General features: G+C 48.4%; 1 protein-coding gene across 5 annotated transcripts; it reads left to right on the forward strand.

The window, feature by feature from the left end:
- Positions 1-796: 796 nt before the first annotated feature.
- Positions 797-25,419, forward strand: LOC140659230 (ubinuclein-1-like). 5 transcript variants are annotated; one of them, XM_072878606.1, is made up of 18 exons: positions 797-961; positions 1,551-1,976; positions 3,553-3,639; positions 4,612-4,707; positions 4,993-5,127; positions 5,494-5,597; positions 6,320-6,758; positions 9,401-9,471; positions 10,777-10,906; positions 11,133-11,251; positions 11,746-11,874; positions 12,810-12,953; positions 16,009-16,059; positions 17,236-17,278; positions 17,606-18,832; positions 19,794-20,046; positions 20,366-20,455; positions 23,047-25,419. In XM_072878606.1, the coding sequence occupies exons 2-18, from the start codon at positions 1,737-1,739 to the stop codon at positions 23,097-23,099; spliced, it is 3,411 nt and encodes a 1,136-aa protein (XP_072734707.1). In that variant the 5' UTR covers positions 797-961; positions 1,551-1,736; the 3' UTR covers positions 23,100-25,419. The 5 variants fall into 5 exon arrangements, with proteins under 5 accessions (XP_072734707.1, XP_072734709.1, XP_072734708.1 ...); XM_072878608.1 differs by lacking the exon at positions 20,366-20,455; XM_072878607.1 differs by lacking the exon at positions 16,009-16,059.
- The last annotated feature ends 181 nt before the right edge of the window (positions 25,420-25,600 follow it).

The following is a 25,600-nucleotide window of genomic DNA, read 5'->3' on the forward strand; positions in this document are numbered from 1 at the left end:
AACTGGGACCTCTCCAGACTCCCCAGACCATTGAAAAATAATGGAGAGAGGTCTTGTGATGGCATCGGCCAGCTCTTTCAGTACCAGGGATGAATCCCATCAGCCCCGCAGCCTCACAAGCGTCCACTGGAGCAGCCGGTCCCGAACGAGTTCAGGCTTGGCTGGGAGCTGATCATCCCCCAGTCAGGGTCTTCCAGCACAGGGCTCGGGGGTCCCAGTGCTTGCAGCCCTATTCACAACTTCCGCTGCTCCCCCGTTCTGCAGCCCTTATTTATCGTTACGCACATCCCCTAACGTGTACTTAATGCTACCAAATAAACCTCAGCTCGTTTAAACGCTCCTGGGCCCAGGAGGGGCAGGATGAACGCAGCTTTCCGGAGAAAGGAGTGTTCACGTCATTGAGTTTTACCAGGCTCCACCGAGCGCTGCTCTGTAGGTGACGGGGACGCGGGCAGCCGCTCCGAGAGCCCCGAAACAGCCGCCGCTGCCACCCCTCAACCTCCGGTGCCGGCCCGCGGCCCCCACGCCCCTCCCGGCTCCTCCCCACAGCGCCCCGAAGGACGGAGGCGCCGGGCACAGAGCCCCAGCGCCCGTTGCGCCGCGCTCCGCCGGGTCGCGGCCCGCCCTTAGCGCCGGCGGAGCATCAGCCGCGCTCCCGAGGCGCGGCCCGGCCGCCCACGGCCGCCCCGCAGCCGCCATGTTGCCCCTCCCTCCCGCCGCCGCGCGAGGGCTGCCGGGACGGGGCGGCACCGGCAGCGGGGATAGGTCCGCCCTCGTCACGTGGGTCGGGCCGGCCGTCAGGGCGCCGTTCCTCCGAGGCGTGACTGCGGCGGCGGCGTCGATTGGGCGCGGGACGCGCGGCTTCAGCGCGAGGGCAGCGCCCCCCGCACGTGACGTAGGAGCGGGGCTCGGAGTCGGCCCGGGAGTCACTCGGCGGCGGCCGCGTCCCGCAGCGGCGGCGGTGAGTGCGGGCGGCCCGGCCCTTCCTTCCCTCCGCTCCTCTCCCCTCTCCTCCTCTTCCCTCCCCTCCCCTCCTCTTCTCTCCCTTTCCCTTCCCCTCCCGCGCCCGGCCCCGCGCCGCCGCCGCCCGGCCAGCGGCGCCCCGCGCTCCCCCCTCGGCACCAGGGCCCCGGTTCCCTCAGCCCCGCGGCCCGCTCCCGCTCAGCGCGGCCGGGGCTGCCTCCGGCGGCGCAGCCAGCCCCCGGGCTCCCCGCAGCCCCCCGCGGGTGCCGGGGACGGGGTCGCTCTCCCAGGGACAGGGGTGTCCGGGCCTCCGTGCAGCGGGAGAGCTGCCGGCCGGAGCGGAGCCCTGGCCCGGGGCGGTGCAGCCCAGGCCGGCGTTTCTGCCCAGGGCTGCTGGGCCGTGTCCCAGCGAGTCTGGGAGGGCCGTTTGGTTTCCTCGACAGCTGTATTTCCTTCAGCCTCTGGAAGTGGAGCGGTGTGGTGTCAAGGCAGAGGCGTGGGGGTGGGCAGAAGTGAAAGCGTGGGGGGCTGCCAAGGTTGGAGGGAATTCTGGTTTGAGGATTGACTTCTTTCTGTAACGATTGCAGCAAGCGCTAGCAGCCGGGGCATTTGTCATTTCCCAAGAAAACTTCAAAATCAAATGACTTGTTCTACTGCCAACGTCCTCAGTGTTCCTTAACCAGCTGGTGAAACCCATATGTGTGCAGCTGGGGCAGACCTTTTCTGATGCAATGGAGCTGTGCCATGAGGACTGGTAAGACTTGGCCATAGCCATGACGGAGCCCCACAGGGTTTCGTTCACCACTCTCCACGGTCCACTGAGCAGCAGCTTCTTGAAAAGGTCTCGGAAAGACGATGGAGAGCAGCCCCAGGACTCTGAACCGGCTGCAACAGCTGTTCGAATCACACTTACTCTCTTTGAGCCGGATCACAAGCGTTGTCCGGAATTTTTCTACCCAGATCTTCTGAAGAGTTGTCGAGGGAAAGTAAAAGGTGGTTCTTCAGGAGACAAGGTAAGTGTCCTTGTGGCCTGTGGGGAACAATGCTCATTTAGTTTGGAATTGCTTGATCTAAAGTGATTTTTGGTACCTGGCTTGCTAGAAGCTATGAGCAGCTCTTTTCCAAAGAGCATCAAAAGGAGAGATGCTTCTATGGTATGTGGCTCTGTCTTGGGACCCTGCTCTCCTGCACGTGAGTATTTCCACCTTCGTGCTTGGCATCTCCTCCTGTGTGGTGGACATGGTGCTTCCAGGTGTTCCCTGACAATTCTGTTTGCCTGTTGAAAGCCATTTCTCAGGATACGATGGCACGCAGACTTGTGTAACATCTGAACTTTGTCTTCTGGGTGTTTTTCTATGAAAAGAAAGTTGATTGGATTCTACTCGTTTTTACTGTTGCTCTTCGGAACTGTTCAGTAGTCAGTTGATGGTTTGTGCTGCCTTTGTTTTGTTTTGTTTTGAGAGTCGGGAGAAGCAGAGACAGGTACAGAACTAGCTGAGAGAGCACCCAAAACCTAGAGACACTCTCAGAATCATAGAATGGTTTGGGTTGGAGGGGACCTTTAAAGGTCACCTAGTCCATCCCCCCTGCCACGAGCAGGGACATCTTCATCTGAGCAGGTTGCTCAGAGCCCCATCCAACCTGACCTTGAATGTTTCCAGGGATGGGGCATCTACCACCTCTCTGGGCAACCTGGGCCAGTGTGTTACCTCCCTCAGCGTAAAAAATTTCTTCCTTCTATTCAGTCTAAATCTCCCCTCTTGTAGTTTAAAACCATGACCCCTTGTCCCATCGCAACAGGCTCTGCTAAAAAGTCTGTTCCCATCTTTCTTACAAGCCCCCTTGAAGTATTGAAAGGCCGCAATGAGGTGTCCCTGGAGCCTTCTCTTCTCCCGGCTGAACAACCCCAACTCTCTCAGCCTGTCCTCACAGGAGAGGTGTTCCACCCTCTGGTCATTTTCGTGGCCCTCCTCTGGACCCGCTCCAACAGGTCCATGTCTTTCCTGTGCTGAGAACCCCAGAGCTGGACGCAGTACTGCAGGGGGGTCTCACCAGAGCGGAGCAGAGGGACAGAATCTCCTCCCTCGACCTGCTGGCCGCAATTCTTGTGATGCAGCCAATCTGCGAGTGCACATTGCTGGCTCACGTCCAGCTTTTCATCCACCAGTACCCCCAAGCCCTCCTCTGCAGGGCTGCTCTCAATCCCTTCATCCCCCAGCCTGTGTCCATGTTCAGGATTGTCCCGACCCAGGCGCAGGACTTTGCACTTGGCCTTGTTGAACCTCATGAGGTTCACACGGGCACACTTCTCAAGCTTGCCCAGGTCCCTCTGGATGGCATCCCGTTCCTCAGGTGTCAGCCGCACCACTCAGCTTGGCGTCATCTGCAAACTTGCTGAGGGTGCACTCGATCCCACTGTCCATGTCACTGATGAAGATATTAAACAGGACTGTACTGAATACTGTACTAAAGGTTGATTTGTCTGAGCTTCTGCCTGGATGTGCTAGTCCCGATGGGTTTAATGTATGGGGTTTTGGTGGTAGCATGACAGGATTGATTCTGATGGTTTTGTCTCTTTTATTTCTACAGAAGAAAGACCCTGCTGATCCCCTTAATGATGACGAAAAGGAAAGGCATAAGGTGGAGGCTCTTGCTAGGAAGTTTGAAGAAAAATATGTATGTTTTTCTTATTTCTATTACGTTATCCCTTAGAATGGGTAATGCTGTTCAGCTCTCAACCAGTAGTATTTTAGTAATGGTCACTGGCTCTTATGTTCCTGTTCTCCTGCAGTCTTGGCTGGAAGGTTCTGTTTTCTATGTTCCTTTCCTGTCTCAGGGCTGCGGTCCACGAAAATAGTTCAGATACATTCTTAAATCACATGACGGTCTGATTAAAGTGAATGATGGTCTCGCTTGTAGTGGCAAATGTCATTATCTTAATGTAACTTATAAAATTTAATTACCTTAAGCAAAAATTAATTTCTAGGCCTTGTAGTATGGCACGATGTAATCTGTTAAGTCTCGAAGTACGGTGCTCTGGTGAGTCTGCTGCCCTTAGGACAGTACTGCGCTAGGTAGCGTGAGAGATGCTGATCTGTCTTACCCATTTCCTTTCTGTTCCTCCTCTCGCTTTACTTCTGTAGATGGCAATAAAACTACGTTATGTTTTACAACTGGCACTTTTGGATAACAAGTTACAGTATTGTCTTGTGATATGAATTTGACCTGTGGGTCGCCCTAATGCGCTGCGTGTATGTTTGATGTGTGTAGTACCGAGTTTGTACTGACTGTATAGCAGTTATGGAAGAACAATCCATCTCTGCACTGGCAGAAATGTTGAAGGGGTGCAGACCCAATTCAATGTAAAGTCTGCTGGCACAAAGTCAGCCTGTCTGGCAGGTCAGTGTTCGGCTTCATTTGGCTGCACTGTTTTTGATTCTGTATCACAAGACCTAAAACCAGATTTACCATATCCTGAGGTCATAGTATGATGGGAGTTAATGCTGGTTTGCTTCTGCCGCTGCTAGGAGCAAAAAAGATCTCGTTCTGTTTTCTGTACTGGAGCCAATGTCAGTGTCCTGTATCGGGGCCATCCCCATGGTAACTGGAAAAGAAAGATGAACACACTGTTGATCTCTTACTCTTTAGGGTGGCAAGAGACGTAGAAAGGACCGTATTCAGGACTTGATTGATATGGGGTATGGGTACGATGAATCTGACTCCTTCATCGATAATTCTGAAGCAGTGAGTACTGGGGCAGGAGTGAGGGTGGTTAAAGGCAGCTGCCTGGGGGGCTGAGCTGGCACCTGGGGAGAACCTGAACTGGGGACACGCCAGGAGTGTGCCGGGGCTGGGGACCGAGAGCTCCTGGGGCAGCCGCGTGGCAGGAGAATGCTGGTTGGCAGGCGTGTCCACAGCCCCGTCTGTTCTTGGGGGAGCACAAGTCCCACTCCATTGTCCAAGCAGCTCAGCTACAGAATAAGGTAACAAAGCTTACGGTGCCAATAGATTGTTCTCTGTTATTTCCAGTACGATGAGCTTGTTCCAGCTTCTCTTACTACAAAGTATGGAGGGTTTTACATCAACTCAGGAACACTGCAGTTTCGGCAAGCATCTGAATCTGAAGATGACTATGTTAAAGAGAAGAAGAAGAAGTGTCCCAAGGTCAGCAAGCCACTTTCTCAATTATTTCCTCTGTTAGAGGTGTGCCCCTCTTCGGTGGCAATGGCTGTTGGAAACAGCCCCGTTTTCATAATGCTGAAGCAAGGCGGCTAAAAAAGGAAAGAGCAGAAGCACTTGGCGTCCCTTCCCCTTTATCGGTAGGATTGTCTCTAGTGTAAAAGCTAGGTGCGCTGTGAAATATTGAGGACAGTGTGTGCCAGAACCGTGGTGATAGGTGTATGGGGTTTGGGTTAATGTGTCCAGTGGGCAAGGAGCTGCTCTCAGATTCTTGGGAGAGGGCCCAAAGTGGGGGTGCAGGTAGGATTGTAGGAGACGCTTTGATTGTGACTTGGTTTTAACCCTCTCCAGAAGCGGAAGTTGAAAGATGGAGGTGAAAAAATGAAGAAGAAGAAGAAGGATGATTCCTACGACAAGGAAAAGAAATCCAAAAAGTCCAAGTTCCCAAAAGCTGGGTAAGGAGGAGGAGGAGGAGGGAATGCTTGCTGCTCAACACCTTGCTTCAGGGTTAGAGGTGGCATTTGTTACGCTGCAGTAGTACCTGTTGCAGTGGGGGTGGCTTGAGTGTGTGCTGCATAAACACCAGCAGGTAAACCCCCATTGCTTCCAAAGTGGGAGAAAAAAGGCAGCTGACGATGAGGGAAGGAGCACAGCTCCAAGCAAGAGTGTCGGAGCCAAGAGGGGCCCAGCCAGCTGCAATGTTGGTGTTTCTTGGAGCTCTGTTTAGGCACTAATGGTGGGAACAGATACTGGAGAGCCTGAGGAGAAGGAAAAGGAATTTGGTCTCCTGCTTTTAATAGGCTAAAAGTGTCAGGCTGCTGTCACGCGAGCTCTCTCTTGCTTCAGTTCCTCTGCACTAGTTGTTTGTGCGTTTCCAAATCTTCCTTGCTGGAATAATGCACGTAGCTAAATAAGAGCCCAAGTTGGTGGAGATGGTTTAAGCTCCATCATCTCTCTGCAGTGAGGAAGGATAGCCTTCTCTTCTTCAGGCTGAACAAGCAGCAGGATCTTAAGAGGCAGTAGAATATTCTTCCTGGTCTAATTGGTTAAGGGGCTAAGACATACCAGGGGATTGGTGCATATGGCTGAAGTGACCTGGGATGAAGGTATCCTCGTCTCTTCCCCTTAATCTTGTATTCATTTCAGTTCCCTTTCCTCCTCTGTACTTTGTTTACAGCTTTACAGCATTAAATGCAAGTAAGGAGAAGAAAAAGAAGAAATACTCTGGTGCTCTTAGTGTCAAGGAGATGCTGAAGAAGTTTCAGAAGGAGAAGGATGCTCAGAAGAAAAAAGATGAAGAGCAGAAAGTGGCAACTCCTTCACCAGCAGAACCTCCAGCCCCGAGGGAGGCGGAGGCGATGCCTGACCCTTTGCTCTCGCTCTTCGGCCATGCCAGTGATAACGACCTGCTTCAGGCAGCGACGGCTATGGACTCGTTAACTGACCTAGACCTGGAGCGGCTCCTCAGTGAATCCCCGGAAGGGAGTCCCTTTCCTGATGTGGAGGATGGGAGTGATCCTATTGGGATGGGCTTGGAACAGGATTTCAAGCAACCGCCATCCCTCCCAGAAGGCCTGCCAGCCCCTTTGGAGAAACGTATCAAAGAACTGGCTCAGGTATGGCAGTTTGCTGTGGGGCAGTAGGATTGTGTGGTTACTGGAGTGGGGACAGCTCTGCTGGGTTTGTGTAGCTTCACCCAGAGACAGAGCACACTCCAGCAGGGGAATTTCGCAGTGCCACGTTGGATCACACCTTTGTGTCACCCAGTTTTCTCTTATGGCCCAGTCACTTTCTTGAACGCCCAGATGTCAGGTAGTGTCAAAGTCCTTGGCCTTGTTATCTTCTGAATAACACTCAGTATCCCACCTGTCAGTGTGGTCAACGTGAACTAATGAGGCTGAAGGACAAATTCCACTGTAATAATTTTAATGTGCTGTGATGATCAGGACAGTGTCTGTGAAGTGGTGTGCAGCGTTGTGTATGTAAAATAAGTGGGTGCAGCTGGAAAGCATTACCTGCTGTACAGTGTGAGAAGGCGTGAAAAGCCCTGTAGATGGGGCTTGAGGATTTGTTAGAACCATTTCCTGTGTCACACGCAGGCAGATGCCTTCACTGAAGATGGGTACGATTTGGCATCCGCGTCACTGGCAATTTGAGTTCTTCCCCATCTTTAACATCTCAGCGTTGGGGTACTGTTTAGGGAGTGGAATATATTAGAAGGGTGATCCCACGTCTCTTCACCAGTAGCTCCTCCTGCAGCTGGACTCCTGTGGGACTCGCCCATCTTCTCCAAAATGTTGTGACCCACTTTGGGAACCCCTGTTCTGGAGAAGCGGGAAAGCACTGGGTGCTGGTCGGGGATCCCTCTCCTGGCATGTCAAAGAAGTGCACTTTCAGACTTGCTGTGAGCCTTCTCTGGTGTGAGGGCTGTCACCATCAGCCTGTCAACAAATGCTGAGATGGTTTGTTCCTGCTACTAGTGTTGTTTTTAAACATTGATTTTAAGTTGTAAACAGTGCTCTCAGACCTCTACGGTGGTGTGTGTGCTGCCTGCTGGGGCACATCAATGTAGAGCACCTGTTACTTAAGCATCTCTTACTTAATAACTCCTGTTACTAAAGATAAGCTTCTGTTAAAGATAACTGTGTTCTGCTGAGGAATTTTAAGTGTGTATATTGGTGCTGAGCAGATGGAAGAGGAGGAGGAGGAACTGAAGATATTGCCACAGCTGATAAAAAGAATGGGCTCTTCATGGATGTTTCTATTTGCTATTCAGGCTGTTAACAGAAAACACTGAAACAGCTGTTTCTGAACAATATCTGAGTTAAAGGAGAATATTATGGAGGCTCCCATGATATCAAGTGAATCGTTATGTTGCTGCAAGATAGTGTAATAGCAGACTACCCACAGATTTTCCTGGTTAGATTTTCCTGCTGCTGTCTCTCTTGTTGCTGGACTGTGTATGTTAAGAAAAGAAACCAAGGAGGAGGAAGACAAGATTAAACAAATTGAAGCGTCTGGGTCAGTTAGGATTTTGGGAGATGTACTCTGGTGCAGGTGGGAATGAAGAGGTGCCATACCTTTGTCTGAGAGTCAGGTCTCTTCCATCCCAGCAGGTGGGAGCATCTCCTGGGTTAAATGGAGCCTCCAGGCATTTCCTCTTCTACTTGAACTGATTTGACTTTAACTTTCCTTCCTAAAAGAATTTTTCTGTTGAGGATTCTCTTTAGCATTGAGCTTTCTCTTTTGATACCACCAGCTGTCTATGACCTGCTGCTGACAGAGAGGAATGTACACCTTCTGGGCATAAATTAATTGCTTATCAGCCTCAACCTTGAAGTGCTAAATCAGGGGATTTCAAAATCATGCCTTTCTCTCCTGGTCTCCTTTCCCATGCCAGGAATCACTAACTTGATGTGGTGCCTTGTGGTGAATCCCAGCTTTGTTTACATCCCCACTCAGAAGAGACTGAAAGCTCTTGGCAATTTTCTACTATCTCATTCATCTCTTGGAATTACTTTCCCACTGGACATATTTTTCATGGGTGTGATTTTTGGACAGTGCTGTGTGTGCTGCAGTCATAGCTCAGGAAGCTTCCTGAACAGGATTTTTTTTTTAGCTTCCGTGGTGTTGAGTGGAAACCACATACCCCTGTGGCTGCTACTCTTTCTGTTGGTTTCTTGACTTAGTGTCCAGGTTGGTCTAGAAAGCCTGATGATAAGTATCCCTGACCCTCATTAAATGTGACTAGGATGATCTTCCCTGTTTCAGGGACAAGCTCTGTGCTCATATTACTCAATCTAACGGCTCTAGTGTGAAGTTAAAACCATGTCCTAGAAATGTCCCTTCTCTCCATAGGAAGTATGGCAAGGAAGCCAGTTGCCACCAAGCCATCTCCTTTGCCCCATTAAGTGGAGGAATCTTCACTCTAGTGTAACTCCAATGCACTCGACTCCAGTGTATCTGCACAGGAGAATCCAGAATGGGAAGGTCTGTGGGCAGGACACGGTCTTACCAGTTCAGATGGCAGGGTTGGACTTGGAGTGAGGAGGCCTAAGAGGAGAGGACACAATCTCTGTCTTGTTGATTGTCGCAGCTTTTAGCCCATCTACAGCAGGTAGCTGGTGCAGAGTTTGGTGGAATAAAACCGTGCCTTGTTTTACAGTATTTCTGAAGTGGTTTAAAAACCACTTGATTGCTTGTGCCTGTCTGTATCTGTGAACTGATATGGTGACTTGTGTTATTTGCTAATTTCCAGGCTGCCAGAGCTGCAGAGGGAGAAGGCAAACAGAGATTCTTCACTCAGGATATCAACAACATCATACTGGAGTAAGTGCCGCCAGGAGAGAAGAGTGGGAAAGGAGAATATTAGGCAGAGGATTTTTGGCAAATTCAGGAGCGGGTTTAACAGGAGTTGTAGGGGTGTCCTTATACAGGTCCTTCATGCAGAACATGTGTAGGATAACATGAAAGTCTCCTAGAAATGTCTTTCAGTTGAAATATGATGTATAACTGAGGTAGGAGAAGATTGGAAGGGATGTATCCAGGCCTCCTGTTCTCAAGATGATGCTTGATATCTCTATACTTAAATTTGGTCACTTGACCTGTGATTGTAGCTCAATACAAGAACAGCAAATCTCTCCCTGTTGGAGATGTCAGGCATGTTCTTTGCTATTTAAGTTACATGCAATATGGAATATTTTATAACTGGGATAAGGCTGCTGTGTTCAACTGGTTTTCTTTGCAGACTGGAGGAGCTCCATTACTGCTCTGTGTTTTTTGAGTCCCCCAATTATAGAATGCCTGTGTTGCTTCACGCAGCTGTTGATAATGGCTTCATTCTTCTTCAAGTGCCTGGAGAAGGCTGATGAATGCACACAGCTTTGTGATCATCGCACTGTAATACTTACACAGAGGCTTTAATTTCATTAAGGTCTATCAAGGCACTTGAAGGGAATTGCCGAAGGGAAGTTTGGGAGTCTGTTTTCCTCTCATTTCAAGTGGTGATTACCACCTTTTAGCATTCCAGTGCTGACTGCACAAACAGTCCTAATCTGTTTTCAAACTGATAACTTTAACCACATTCAGAAGTGATTTAAATAGATTTGTATGACTTTGCCATAGAATCAGTTAGGGGTTTTTACACTGCTTATTGACAGAGAGGTGGCTTAAAAAGCTAGTCTCTTAAGTTATACATAACTGTGTAGATGGGTTTGGCACACACTGACCTCTTGAATCCACTCACTGGGAAGTAAGTTCAAGCCCAAGGGATGACTTTGATTCTATCCTGCATTAGACCGCCATCGTATCTAGCATAAGCAGCGGGTACGTCTCATTTCGTTGCCTGACACTCCTGCACTTCAGCTGCCAGGAAGAAATGCAGAATAAATGAAACCGCTGACATCCTTTTGTTCCTTTTTCAGATACTCCGAAACTAGAATGAAAGGCATAGCTTGGGATAAAGAGCTTGAGTCTGTTGATTCTAAAATCTAAAGAAGCATCATGTAGTTTGGCTTGTATTTTGTCCCTCTCTGCCTGCCTCCAGCTCCCCAGGTTGCATCAGAGTTGCATTTATGTGGCTTAGAGAACCCCTGCCAGATCCCTGGTCAACGTTGTGTTTGTCTTGTTCTTCAGCATAGAGCTGCAGACGCGGGAGCTGAACAGCCAGATCCGGTCAGGGGTGTACGCCCACCTGGCTGCTTTCTTCCCGTGCAGTAAGGACACTCTGGTCAAGCGTGCCCGTAAGCTTTATCTCTATGAGCAGGTGAGTGAATTTGGCAGCGCAGCCCTGTCTCGTGTGCATGTTCCCCCTGCTCTCCAGAGCACAGCTGTTGTCTGCCTAACGGGGTGGTGTCCTCCACTGAGCATGGTTCAGGCACCACATCCGGTGGTGTGGATTCAGACGTGGCAAGGTCTGGACCTGCCAGGTTTGGGTGTCTCGGCTGGAACACGCCATGTGGAACTTCAGTCTGCTCTGTGCTGTGCTCTAGGGTGGCCGATTGAAGGAGCCTCTACAGAAGCTAAGGGAAGCCATTGGAAGGGCCATGCCAGAGCAGATGGCCAAGTACCAGGAGGAATGCCAAGCCCACACTCAGGCCAAGTTTGCCAAGTAAGCTCCTTCTTTGCTCATTATGCATCTGTGGCTCTTCTCAGCAGGCTCCCTGTGACCTGTAGGCTGCTCTCATGAAGTTTACCACCTATTTTTGTTCTGTAGTCAAAAATTGCTGACGGGCATTAATTGGCCTAATTAAGCTGTGTGCGTTCTTTGTGCTATCTATGGCAGTGCCAACTACAGCAGCATTGATGGGACCAGAACTTGGCTGAAGTGTTTCACTTCTGTGTGAGCATGCCTTTAGGAACATGGCAGTCTGAGAACCGTCAGGCTGGATTAGTCCCGCGGTCTCTGTTACACAATATTGGGAGATTTCTTAACCTTGAGCACTTATCTCAGCTTGCACCCAAAGCAAGAGATTTAGGCCCTCTTCCCATGTGTGTGTTAACATTGACTATTGAGACCTCTGAACAGTGTTGTTCAGAGAAACTTAATCCTGTCCTTGAATCTCCAGGACAATGACTTCTGCATTATCTCTGTCTCCATTTTAGGATGCTGGAAGAGGAAAAGGACAAAGAGCAGCGAGATAGAGTCTGCTCTGATGATGATGAGGATGAAGAAAAGGGAGGGAAGCGCGTCATGGGACCGCGAAAGAAATTTCAATGGAATGATGAAATCAGGTTTGCATAATTTAGATATTAAGTGAACCTGTGACTTGTCTTATTCTACGCAGTTGGAAGTGAAGCATTTCAGTATTTGTATCTTGTTTTCAGAGCAGCGCTGATCATCTGTAGTAAGTCAGCTTGAAGGTGTGTGGCAGACTGTGCTGTTTATGGAAGCCACTATTGCATTGATTAAATCTCACCCTTATATACATTGCAAAACTAAGCTGATTTCAGGCACAGGCCAGCTCTGAGAGAAGTGCTAAGAAGCCTCTGTGCAGAGGCCAAAAGAGAGGGACAGATCTTTGGGAAAAGAAGGAACTCGGCTGAATTGCTGAAATCCTGCAGACTAGACTCTTAACAAGACCAGATTTGTGGTTGTGAAAGCAGTTACAGCTAATGGGGATTGTGGCCCCTGGCACCCAGGGGTCTGACAAAGAACAGAGTTCTGGGTGAAGGGGAGAGTGACAAAGGATAAAATGAGAATCAGTCCTGCTGTCTTTTTCATCTTCTTCTGTAACAAATTGGGGTGCTGCTCCGTAGATGGAGAAGCTGCTCCGCTGCTTCATTTAGAACAAATCAAGGTTCACTTCCCGCCTTCTCATTGCCTCTCAGCACGAAGGTCTGCAGAGAGGTTCAGTTCTGTGGTTGTTAATGACGCCTGTAATTCTGGCACTGGTTTACTGCCTCTGCTGTTTCAGGATATTAAAATGGGAAGGGGTAACAAGGCTTTTTCTCCCCTGGCGCATCGATGTGCGTGCACACGCAGAGCGAGGAACGTGCCCTTCCCTTCCTCTTCTGGCGGAGGCAGTGCAGGGTCGATTTTATTAGCAAGGTGCTATGCGGAGCCAGGCGTGTCTTGGCATATTTATCCAGCCCTGGATAAACAGAATGACCTCCAACTGGGGAAAGTTAATCCGCGTAACTGTATTTGAAATCTTCCTGTTCTTCAGGGAGCTGCTTTGCCACTTGGTGAAGATTAAGTTGGATGGTTATGACCTTGACAAGAATAAGGCTCAGTCTCTAGAGGATTATGTGAAGACCTTCCTAGATGGAGAGGTGAAGCCCCTTTGGCCAAAGGGCTGGATGCAGGCCAGGTGAGCAAGACTCAAGTTGTACTCCAGGGCTTCCTTGTCCTAAGGGACCTCGGAAGGTCATTAGTCCTGCCCCCGCTCAAAGAATGGCTAGCTTCAAAGTTAGATCAGAGTGCTCAGGGCCTTGTCCTATGGAGTTTTGGAAATCTCCAAGGATGGAGATTACCACAGCATCTCTGGGCCCCTGTTCCGCTACTTAATCACTCTTCATGAAATCTTTTCTCCTTATTTCCAATCAGAATTCCCCTTGCTGCGCTGAACTGAATATTCCCTCTTTTTGCTTTTTACTGTGCACCTTTGAAAAAGGTCTGGCTCCATCTTCTTCATGGCTCCCCGCCCCCCCCACTCTTTAGGTAGTGGAAGACTGCCATTAGATCCCTCCTTAGTCGTCTTGTTTTCCAGGGTAAGCAAACCCAGTTCCCTCTACCTCTCCTTGTATGTCATGTGTCCCTGTTCCTCAGCCATCTTAGTGGCTCTGGACTGTCTCCAGTTTGTTGACGTCTCTCTTGAGTTGTGAGCACCCTGAAGCTGGATGCTGTATCCAGATGTGACCTCACAAGTGCTAAACAGAGGGGAATAAGCACTTGAACTGCTGGCTGTGCTCTTGCTAATACCTTCCAGTATATAGTTAGTTCTCAGCCGTACACCCTTGCAGCAGTGGCTCATGTTCAACTTGTCCAGCAGGACCCCCGGGTCCTTTTCTGCAAGGCTGCTACATAGCCGGTTGGCCCCCAGCCTGTGTTGCTGCGTGAGGTTGTTCCATCCCAGCTGCAGGACTTTGCGTTTGTCTTTGTTGAACTTTACAAGGTTTGTGTTGGCTCCTTTCTCTAGCCTGTCCAGGTCCCTGTGAGTGGCAGCCCTGCCCTCCAACATATTCTCCCCGCTCCCTCCTTTTTCATATCGCCCTCAAACTTATTGAGAGTGCAGTCTGTGCTGTCGTCCAGGTTGTAGATGACAATGTTGAGTAGTCTTGGCCCCTGTATTGACCTCTGATGGATGCCACTGGCGGTGACAAGTTACAAGGTAGAACCAGGACTGAGGTGAGGCTGACTGGCCTGTGGTTTCTTGAATCTGTATTACAAAGGATCACTTTGTAATCTTCCTCACGAAGGATACATTTTTCAGACACTTTGGGAAGTCTTCCCTAGACCCTAGAGTATTCCCAAAAGAAAGCAAAGCAGAAAGTTTTAGGGGCTTCGGACTCGCACTAGACACATCGGAGAGCAGAGTAAGTAGGAATTTGGTGTGGTTTTCTTTACCCTATCTGGTGTCTTCACTGCTGTTTCCTGCTCTTTCGCGCCCTCCATCATCCATGCCATTGAGCTGGCAATTGCAGAGAGCCATACAAATTGCAGAGAGTCCTTCTGCTGGGACTGTCATCAGCTTCTGGCCTGCTTTGTTTTGCTCAGTAGTTTTAAAGAAAGGACAACTGTACAGTCTTACTGCTGGAATATCTGTCTCTCTGCATTTAAAGAGCTGGGCAGCACTGTCGTCTTCTTTCTGCTGAATTTGTGTTTTGGGTTTCGTGGGGGATAAAGGAAGAAGTAGGTACCAGTTCTTAAGAGAAGTAAGTATGAGTAGCGTGTTACAGATCCATTTGGAAAAGTCCACGTGGCCGTTTATTGCAGTTGCATGTGCACATGAAGTACAGTAATGTGCATGGTTGTAGTGTGGTGTTGTAGCGTATGGGAGCTGAATGATGGCATTAAGAGGTGGGTGCAGATTCCTACTTAGTTAATGAAGATATTATCAGCTTGAGGGTCTTAGCCTGTCAAGTTTTAAAAACTCTTTTCTTTAAATAAAAGGAAGTGAAAATCTTTTCCCCAATCTGTTCTCAGGCATACAGATTTTCACCTAAGACTCAGTGTAGGAGGGCCTTCCAGTGAAGTTAACTACAGAATGACTGAATAAAAGCGGCTTTCCTGGTTGCTTTCCAATGGCTGAAGGACAATGGTTTCTCCTGCTGGGACTTGATGGAGTTGGACTTGATGATTCTTATGGGTCCCTTCCAGCTTGAGATATTCTATGATTCTATGGCTTTGTGGTTTAAAGACATAGGGTAGACTGACAGCCACACAGAAGGGGAGGGAAGGGATTTGCAACACTAGGAGAACTGTAAACAATTTTATGGTCAAGTCAGCTTGATTCACTGTCATCATGATCACAGAAGTTCATTTTTAAGAGGAACTTGAAGATGGACAGAGTAGCAACTTTGTGTATGAGTTCAGAGAGGCCCTGCCATGATTCCGTTTTCTCAGGTAGCGCTAAAAGGCGATTAACAGAATATAAGGTTAAAATAAGCTTCCTTTTTAAAAGAAAAAGGATGACAAAAGTCTTTGTCAGGCTGTTAATAGCAGATGGGAAGCATATTCCATACGCCAGTATGGAAGGTGTATTTACAAGCTTCTCACCCTGACATCTAAGAAGGCAGCTGAGTGGCAGCTGTTTTAGGTGAACTAGTGTTTGTGTGAGATTCTGGTTTACTTAGCCTCAGTAGTAAAGGGTTTTGGATGAAGCTCTATTGGCTGTGGTTAGTCAATTGTTACAGAAATGGTTGTGCTGATTTAAGAATTCACCTCAGCTGTTTGCTGGGGACGCAAAGGCGACAGAGACATGCAGTGTGCGAAGGCTTCTCATCTGTGTTGCTGTATTGAGGCAGGGGAAGGTAACCTTTCTCTATTGAAGTTGGTGAAGAGCTCTTGTATGATGTGCCAGCTCTTGGATGATCTGTGGCAGCAATAACGCCCAGCTCAAATGATTGTACTGCCTCTCCAGTTGACTGTCTGCTTTTTAAGCTGACAGAGCTTTTCCCTAAGTTATTGTCCAACAACTGCCTTAATGGCCTTTCCAGCGCCTACAAGCATAGCTCCCCAGAGAGGGAACTCTATGGGGGAATTCAGCAGGATTTTCCTGGAAAAGGGATGAATATTTGTTTGCTCTCTGTGGTTTTAATTTCACTAAGTCCCCTGCTGTACTGTGCAGCTCTGTCTCCAGTGATCCCAGCTGCTCTACTGGGTCTTGCTGGATATCACTTCTCATTGCTCTCTTCCCTTCTTAGGACACTGTTTAAGGAGAGCAGGCGTGTACATGGACACCTCACATCAGTCCTGTGAGTATCGCGCAGCATTCCTTTGGAGTGATAACTGGTGAACTCCGTTCCCTGGGGCCTGGGTGGATCATGCAGAAGCACCTGAGCTTGCTTGGCTCCCATCAGATAGTTTGGCGCTGCTTCATTTGGGGAGGTCTAGGGAGAGTAGTTGTTTGTGTGTGACATCTCCCAGTGACAGCCTTCCTGAGGTGCTTTAGCCTTACAGTAAGCTCAAAGATAAGAACTTTTCCAGGTTGCCTCCTGGCCTTGTTCAACAGACTGGAGTCAGGCCTCTGTGCTAGTCCCTGGGAGGCAGATCAAGGTAAAATGGAGTGTGATGCCAGCACTGCGATTATTGCTACCTGTTCAGTTGGTCCTTACTGGATTCTGGATTCCCTCTTTCTTGTTGCCCGGTTAAAGGAGGGGTACAATGAGCTCAAGCTAGTGAAGATGGGTGAAACAGGCTTGTGGGTGGCAAACCAAGAGAGCCATCGGAATCCAGCTGGGCAGGTGCTTTAATGCCAAAGGGTCTCATGGATCTTGCTGGCAGTCTATAATAGATGATGATACGGACTTAGGCTGATGTCTGTTTGACAGACGATCCTGTTCTTGGCACTGGATGAGCGAGGGGAAGTGTGAGAAAGAGTATGAAATAGAGTGTAGAGTCATCCTTCCCTCAGCCATACCGTTCTGGCAGTTCAGGGATGTCTTGTACCAGAGATTGCATCTGACCAGACCAAATGATCTATTTTCCGTGAATTTGGCAGATGCTTTTGCATCCTTGACTTCTTCTGGGAACCTAAAAGAAACGTGTAACTTTTCTCCAAAACAGTCTCTGTATCAGTTTCTCTCTGGGTATTGCTATAGTTAGGTCAGCAGTGGGTTCCTGTAGTAGCTTCTAGCCCTGCAGCCGGTGCAGGATGTGTCTGTTGAGTGCTTTCACTGCTCTGCTACCACTTCAAGACTCTGCTCCGCTCCCTAATTCATTCCCCTGTGTGGGAGTTGGGGCTACCTAGAGCAGCAACAAAATGTCATACGGTTTTGAATCCTAGCAACCTGAGATGCTGCCTCTGTTCCCTCGGTTCTTTGCAAAAGACTCAGTGGATCATCATAAACAGGGCCCAAGTCTGCTCCCTAATTGGATGCTTCCCTGCGGGCATTTAGTGAGCCGTGTTTCTTTTGTCTCCCTCAAAACAGGGTGAAGAAGAAAGTTATAGCTCCTGCTAAGGTGAAAGTGAAGGTGAGTTCTTTGTTCTCATGATTGGTTCTCATGACTGACGTACACCAAGAGTCAAGTGTCTGCCATCTTAAATCCTATATTTGAGCCTTGTATCTATACATTAGGTGCAAGGAAGCTGTACTGTGAAATAGCTCTAGTCAGTATTGGGCTTGAAAAAACAACTAGAACAGCAGCTAAAATCGATGGCAGCAGCAGTCAGGAGGGAGGCGGGGGTACAGAACATGCCTGTTCTGCCCTTTATCCCCAAATCAGGAACCTTCCCTTTCCTCTTCAGCAGTAAACCCTGCTTCTGCTCTGACTCTGTCTTCTCTTGTGATTTTGTTCCAGGAATCTTCCTGCAAGCCAGATAAAAAGGTCTCGGTTTCTGTTCCTTCGATGCACTCAAGCAGCACCTTAGCTCTGTCTTCAGAGCCCCAGGGAGGAGCTCTGGGCATCAATGCGCAAACCAGAGAACTCTTGTCCCTTGGGACAGCCCAAGCAGCCAGCAGCACTGGCACTCCTGCTACCTTCATGGATGACTCCTTGGATGAGGACTTAATTCATAATCCCACTTCCTCCCTTGAAGCAGTCTCTAAGGAACTGGCTGTGCTGAACAGCAGAGCGGGAGGGAGCCCTGACTTTACTCTGCCTGCAGCTCCAAAAGCTCCACCAGAGAAGATCCCAGCTCTTGCATCCTCAGAGGAGAAGAGGACATTTCCAAAGTCCAACCCGTCCCCTACATCATCCTCTGGTTCCCTCCAGTCTCCTCTCAATTTCCTGGCTGAGCAGGCCCTGGCATTGGGCCAATCTTCTCAAGACAAAAAGACAGAGAACTCTAATTACAAAGAGCTCTCCTGCCAAGCCTCCCCCAGCAAAATCCTTCCTGACGCGCACCAGGCTAAACAGAAACACCACAGCCTGGTCCGGCCAAGCCACGGGCCTCAGACCGCCACCCCAGTGCCGGGTTCTCAGGTGAAGGTCTTTCACTCAGGCAGCCAGCTACAGAAAACTTTCACCTCCCCGGCTCCATTTGTCAAACTGCAGAATCCCAAGTCCTCCTCCCCACTGCCCCAACGCTCCCTCCTCCAGCAGGTCAAGTCATCAACCAAAGCTCAGAGCTTCCATTCCTCTGCATCACCAGGCAGCACCCAAAACTCCGGCAGCTCCCACAAGAGCCCAGGCTCATCCTCATCATCTCTCAGCTACACAGGAAAGCACTCAAGTGGCTCTAGCTCTTCAGGACAATCTTACAAATCACCCTTCGTTTCTGGTTCCCTCTCCAAGCATGGCGCTTCTTCCAGCAGCTCCTCATCTGGAGCTTCTGCAAACCAGGGCTGCTCCTCTGGGAGCTTGCTGCCCAGTGTGCAGACCCCTTCCTCGGGCCAGGCGTCCAGCCGCCCGTCCTCAAGCTCCTCGGTGAAGAAGACACCCGTTTCACAGAAGCTGACTCTGGTGGCACCTCCTGGAGGTTCAAATGGAGATTCTAGTGGGGGCACTCAAGGAGTGGCCAAATTGCTGACCTCCTCCCTAAAGCCAGCTGTTGTTAGCAGCACTGCATCTTCTACCTCTGTGCCGGTAAGCAGGAATGTGCTGGCCTAGCCTAAAGCCAGGCGAACGTATGGCACTGTCAGGCCATCTCCTAACTTGTTCAGACTTGGTGTAAAGCGATGACTTCAAAATAATTTCCTGAAATTCTTGAATCACTGTCTGGATCTTGGCTGCTTAGGCTAGGAAGTCCTGGCCTTTGCTGTGGGCTTGCGCTCCAGAATTCAAGCTTTCGTTTTCAGCTTAAAGTAACAAATAAGCAGAATACGGTTCAATAATGTCTCATGAAGGACTCCTGGGTTACCTATACAGACTTGTATTATTCAGCCATTGTACTTAATGGTATAAGGACCTTAATTTTCATCTATAGCAAAAAAGTAATCATTCCTAACGCTGTTGTATTAATTTGTTGTTGGCTGCTCATACCTGCCTTCTTTTGTGGCACGTGGAAAGAGCTGGGCAATTAAATGAGTATCTTTAAATGGGCCTGAAAACCATGTACTGCTCAGCCTGTGTACCTTGTCTGTTACTGAGGTAGAGCTGAAAAGCATTCCCCAGTGGTATCTCTCTCCATGGGAGAGATCTCAAATAACATTCTTGGGTGCAGGAGTACACCAAACCTTGGTGCCTTGAGTTGTCCCCAGTTATATACTGCCAAAAGTGAGTAGGAAGCATCCTCTCTGGAACTCGCAGGCAATGCGTAAGCTTTTCCTCTGCCTAATGGAGGCACAGTTCCAGAGTAAGGCAAAAACAGAGTGAAATCCAGTACAGTCGCATTTGGAAGAGCATAGCATCCAGTAGCTGGATCGCCAGTGTCCTGGGCACCTCCAGATGGCCTCAGGAGCTGGCAGCTCTTGGGCCCTAGCTGGGAGGGTGCTTCTTGCAAGGAGGAATTCTTGAGCGCTCCATGTTTTGCAGTTCTTCTTTAAGTATGAATGATGCTATGCCTTGGTTTTCCTACTCCTGAGTGACCTTTTCTGTTGCTTTTCAGAAAGGAACTAGTGGAGCTGTGCTGCTAACAAGTTCTTCCTCCTTAAGTGTACTGGCTCCATCCTACAAGTCCAGCAATCCAAAGCTGCCAGCTGCCCTGAGCTCCACCCCGTTAGGTATTATCTCTCCTATTCATTCGTTCCCTCTTCATGTCATCTCCTTCAGTTCAGACTCCTCCCCAAAAGCAGGAGTATCAAAGGATGCAATAGTTACGGGACCTGCTCCAGGAACTTTCCACCACGGCCTTGGCCACAGTGAGTATCCTCCTGGGCACGCATGTGTGTGTTACTTGTGCTTGTGCTGTCAAATAACAAAAACGCCAGTGCTCTGCTGTGTTAACCCATTGCAGACCAACCCATCTCTCTTGCTGTCGCTTCATGCTGTAGTTCATGCACTTATATCTCCAGCAGTTGCATTTGGAGAACCTTGGGCACATCCCTATAGCTAGCCCAGAAGTCCCAATAGCTGGAAGCTGAGCTATAGGCTAACTGCTGCAGCTCTTCTGCTCATTTCTGTCTTCGATGTGTATTTGTTCTTTTTTTTCCCCTCTCCTTTCTTTGTTTTTCTCTCTAGGTCTTCTAGCTGGCTTGCACTCCAGCCCCCACCATGCAGCGCCACTCCCACATTCTGCCCTGTCCACTCATTTACCGCAAAGTTTGCCAGGTAACTTGTCAGATGGTCGTATTTGTCTTCTGCATTGTGAGTCATCCTGTATCTCAGCAGATACTTCCTCTAGGGGTGAAAGCAAAGTGGTTGTCCACGTTGTCTGACTGGTGTGGTCGTTGCCAAAACCTGCGGCCTCCCCGAGGTACAAAGCGAGGTGTAGCCCTCTGTGCCCTTTACTGTTTAGTTAGCCAGGGCAAACTTGTGAGTTTCTGGAATGATGAGCCCTCAGTGCTTACAGCAAGTGTTGGTTCCTGGAGGTACTCAGCTTTGCTGCTTGCGTCGTGGTGAAGAATTATCCTGCCGGGATTGAAGCTGTGCATGTTTATGCACAGTCTGTCAGGACTGCCCAGGAATGAATATTCTGGCTCTGTGGAGTTTTGTTTCTGGTGACCTACATAAAATGTGTCAGACCAGAATGTCTTGCATCTGTGCACTGAGCTAATTGCCTGCATCTCCTTCATGACAAGTTTGTAGTGTTAATGGAGACTGCTTTACTTGGTGTTGACAACGTGATGATTTTGCAGTTAAGCCTGTTCCTGCCCCAGTTTGACGCCTGCAGAAGCAATGCATAAAACAAGAGATTTCCGAAGAACACCTTCTCTACTTGTAAATGGAGTCCTGCCTGGTGGGCTGTGAGCATGTGTAAATATGGTAGCACTGTGGAGGAAGGAGAAGAAGTCAGGGGGATCCATGCAGCATTCAGAAAATTGAAATGCAGGGCCAGCAGATCAGGCTTATCTGCTTCAGGGAGTTGCTTAGCCCATCGGTAATTGCTATTTCTGCTTTCTTGATTAAGTGTTCTTTAGCACTTCAGTGCGGTTCAGTGCCGCTGTCTTAGTACCTGTCCCTGTTGTGATTGTCTTACTGGGCAATATGAGCCTAACTTAGGAGTGGTTGTGCTAGCCTCGTATTGTGGCACTGAGGCCATTATATGTGTGGATAACCTGCTGGAGTTCATGTGGCTTCCCGTAGCAGTCATGGGGTAAAATGCCCTTGACTGCTGAGCACAGTGCTTGTTTGATGAAGAAAGAAGAGAGTGCTGTGCACTGGTGGAAATTCAAAGAATTTGTTGTCTTTGCTTCTTTTGCTGGAGTTTGTCTGAGGCAGGTTGTTATGGTACTCTGATGCGGTGGAGCAGAAGGAGGTAATAGCAGCAATCCCTGGTGTGACAGACCCTTCCTTCCTGTTTGTAAATTCACAGTTACTGGAGAGTGAGATGATTGATTTCAGTTTGAATATGGGATGTGAAATGTATTCTCTGTCACTGAGAAGAAGTTCTCAGTCCCATTAGTTGAGGGAATTTAGAGTGGTTACTTCACTGTTGCTTATAGGGCTTATAACAAAAGAATTTTTTGGTGGACTGGTGCTCTTAAGCAGGACATAGTGCTAGAAGCTGCGAGTAGACAAAAGGTGACTAGGAATAAATGAAGAAAAAACTGACCATTGAGACAGCTTCAGCAGGGACCTGCTTTCTCACTTGGTGCTTTCACATAAAAATTGGAGATTGAGCCTAGTGCTGTCATCTCTGGGAATATTGCCAATTGTGGTGTTTTGTAGAAGAACACAGTAGATATTTAAGTGACCACTGTAGTCTTAAAATGCATTGATTTGTTTTGTGGAATAAACTGTGGTTGGCTGTATAAGCAGATGGCCACAGCTGCATTGCTCTGTCTGAAAGCTGCAAGGACTCTGGTGTGTTAGGAGGTTGCTACAAATGCAAGGAAACATTTATGTCTTAAGTGCTTCTACCAGCATTCATCAAAAAGTGTCTGAGCAAGGAGCATCCAGTGCTTGCTTGTGTGTTGTCACTGCTGCATTTGCTGGTGGAGGTGCCTGCGTGCTGGTGCTGTGGCGATGGTTCTGACTGCTCGCTTTAGAAATGCGACGTGCTGGGACTGAAGCTCTTGCATGGAATGAGCTGTCCTTGTCCCGCAGAAGAAGCTGTTGCTACACTGCTCAGTGCCACTGCTGCTTAACTGCACGCCTCAGTACACCCATTTGTTCATCATAATCTGATGGCAGTTCTAATTGCTCCTGGAAAACTTCCGCTTCCTTAAGCTTCCTTCCTTTTTCTCTCTTCAGTGCATTTTTTCTTTTCCCTCCACGTCTGTTCCTTTCTGTTGCTTCAGTGATTAGATTCCTGTGATTCCTGTTGCTATTAGTGGGCACCTAAAGCCTTCATTACAATGGCAAAGGTGTACTAATTCTGTTATTTCAAACCACCTTTAGATGCAATGCAGCCAGTACCATGTATTTCTAGTTTCCTAGATGGGGAGACATGGTAGGGTGGCTTTTAGAGAAGGGCATAGGCTAGCTAGTCAACGAGCAATCTGAATCTATGCTGTGGTGCTTTTGCTGGGAGGCTGCCGGAGACCCTCAGTGCTTCCTGTGACCCTTACTCAGGTGCAGAGGCAGGGCTGCTCCCAGTTGTGAGATGTCTCCAAGCACATCCTCTTACCCCCTGATTCCTTGGTGCTGGAAGGGAAAAGTAGGTCTTTCTGTGTGGAGAGATGTGGCTGCCCCAGCTGCACGCAGCTCCGTGGAGCTGATGCCGAACCCCCTTCCCACTTGGTTTTATTTTCTTTCAGATGCCTCTCAGCTTCATGGCAAAGGGTCCAATGCACAGCAGCGCAAGTTGTGACGTCTGCAAGGAGGGGAGCTAGAGCACACATAGGATAAAACCAAGAGGAACAGGTCATGAACTTTGGATATCGGCTGTGTCTCTTTTTTTTTTTTTTTTTTTCCTCACGACAACTGGAGAGACTGAACCGCAACGAGGAACTCATTGGTGCGTTTGCTCAGAGGCTTTCAGAGCTAAGCCCCACACAAAGGGCCACCTTGAGCCATGCCCTAATGAGAGAAGCATTTTGTAGCACTGTTTTATTGCTGCTGCCCTTCATGCATTCCCTGGCACTGGCAGGAGCTAGAACTCACAGGGAGATTCGGGTGGCTTGGCTTTCTTGCAGTGGATTCCCACCCACCTGTGTCTGTGTCTGCCAAGTACCTCCAAGTACAGTTACCTCCTTGGTCTCCCATTGGAGGGTATGAAAGGTGCTTCTTTCTTCTGCTTTGGATTTACTTGGATAATTCTAGCACTGCCAGTGCTTTCTGAAGACATTTGACTAACTTTTCAATTGTACTATAAAACTGTGCTACAGTTAATTGGAGGACTTAACATTTCCTGTGTGGTGAATCTAACGAACCACCTGATGTTCCCCTCTGGAGGAGAAGGAAGACTCTTTAGAGAGACATTTTCAGATGCAGTCATTGACTTTGAGAATTCTACTTCTTTTGGTTTTTCGATTTTTTTCCTCCTGCTCAGTTTTATCCTCATTACCATCGAATGCATTGGATCGAATGGGACACTTCTCAGCATGTCACATATATAGGAAGACATAATTCCAGTGCCTTTTATGGTGGAGCAAGAATGGACTAGTGACACACATTTCAGCCCTATTTTGTGTGCTCCTCAACCCTTTTTTAATCATTCTGTATTTAAAATGTATTCTGTTTTATTTAATAGAGCTTTTTATGGTTGCACATCAAAAAAAAGCTGCACTGTCTGGACTTCAACGGTGTCTTGGTGACTGCAAACACAGTACCAAATCCAGCAAGAGCACCAGTTCTTATCCAAGTTTGTGCAAGCGGGTTCCAGACCCTCCCCTAAAGCCATTCTTTCCTAGGGTCATCAGTTATGATCTCTTTGGTGGGCAGAGGGAATGATCTAGATTAACCAAGGTCACTACTAGTCAAATGAATTCCAGAGAATAATATTGCTCTCCTTGATGATTTCTGCACTAGGATCATGTGCTTGTCACAGCTGCAGGAATGGGGACCATCTAGAATTGGGGTGTGTCTTTTCTCTTTAATTTTTTAACTCTTAGACCTAAATACTTCTGAGCACACCCTTTCAGTACATGCATAGCTAAGGGCAGGCTGTGGTTCCAACTGAGCTTTATGGGTTTTGATTTTCTGCTCTTCCCCCAGTCTGCCTTTTCTCAGGCCCCCACAGCCACATCTGAATCGTGCAGTAGTAGCGCTGATCCGCATAGGCTTTACTGGTATTTCATGCAAAAGCTTGCAGCCTTCCTTCCTGGGCTTTGGGGAAGGATGCCGACACTGAGTATACCAGCAAATATCTGCTTTAGTTTTCCCCATTTTTGGTAAGATCCAAGATGGACTGTTTTCAGTCTGAGCTGATAACATAGTTTCCCAAGATCAGTGCATTGTTTGTATCTAAAAAAAAAAAAAAAAGCAGCTCAGATTTAAAATTTGTTTACAGAAAATACCTAGGTTGTAGCAAAAGAGCCAAAGACAGAACTTGTGTTATTAAAACTAAGCACAGCAGTTATGGATGGACTCTGAGCAGCGGATGTCGCATGGTTCCCGTTGAAGGCCTAATCCTGAGAGGTACTTTGCACCTTCAACTTCCCATGGTAGCTGAAAGAGCGTTCAGACACCTGGCAGGATAGGGACTCTCAGCGAGTGACTTGAGGTACTGGTTCTACTCCCTCTCTTTGCTTTCACTTGAATGCTTCTGCTGGGAAGCACCCATGTGCGTGGCCAGAGCAGAATGCCCTCCTTCTAGGAATTTAGCGAAGCCTCTTGCCTCAGGGAAATGTTTATTTGGTGGAAATTCTGTGGGATATTTTTTTCTTTACATGCTATAATGAATGAGTGAATGGTATGGAGCAGAGTCGCAGCAAGGCAGAACCACGCAGAGACCTGACAGCTGATGGGGAGCCAGGAGTCTGGCATCTCTGCCTTGACGAGGCAACTTGCAACGCTTTTGTGATGGTGTGGGGAGGCGATGCTCCCATGGCACTTACTTAGTATGGCAGTTCCTTTCGAGTGTAAGAGCTGCAGTTTACTATTATATTTTTTTTGTGTGTGTTGGGACTGTCTTGCTGAAGATGGTGGGGGTGGTATGAAAACTGTTGATCTTGTACAGAACAACTGAATAAATTGTTTCAAAGTTTCCAAAATGCTTTTCTTCCATCTCCTTACCTCTAGTTTCATGACTTTGTTTTCAAGAATTTGTGTTTCAGCTTGGATGATCATCTCGTGATCATCTGTTTCTTGAGCAAGTAATGAATTGTTTACTGTTTTAACTGAAGTCTCTTACGTGATAAGTAAATTACA

Source organism: Ciconia boyciana, chromosome 13 (genome assembly GCF_034638445.1).
Source record: "Ciconia boyciana chromosome 13, ASM3463844v1, whole genome shotgun sequence".
Classification (NCBI taxonomy): domain Eukaryota; kingdom Metazoa; phylum Chordata; class Aves; order Ciconiiformes; family Ciconiidae; genus Ciconia; species Ciconia boyciana.

Excerpts from the sequence above, each read along its gene's own strand:
- LOC140659230 (XM_072878606.1), top strand. The coding sequence starts at position 1,737 with ATGACGGAGCCCCACAGGGTTTCGTTCACCACTCTCCACGGTCCACTG. Across the intron at positions 11,252-11,745 it reads ACTCAGGCCAAGTTTGCCAA|GATGCTGGAAGAGGAAAAGG; the intron begins GTAAGCTCCTTC and ends TCTCCATTTTAG. Across the intron at positions 16,060-17,235 it reads GGACACCTCACATCAGTCCT|GGTGAAGAAGAAAGTTATAG; the intron begins GTGAGTATCGCG and ends CCCTCAAAACAG.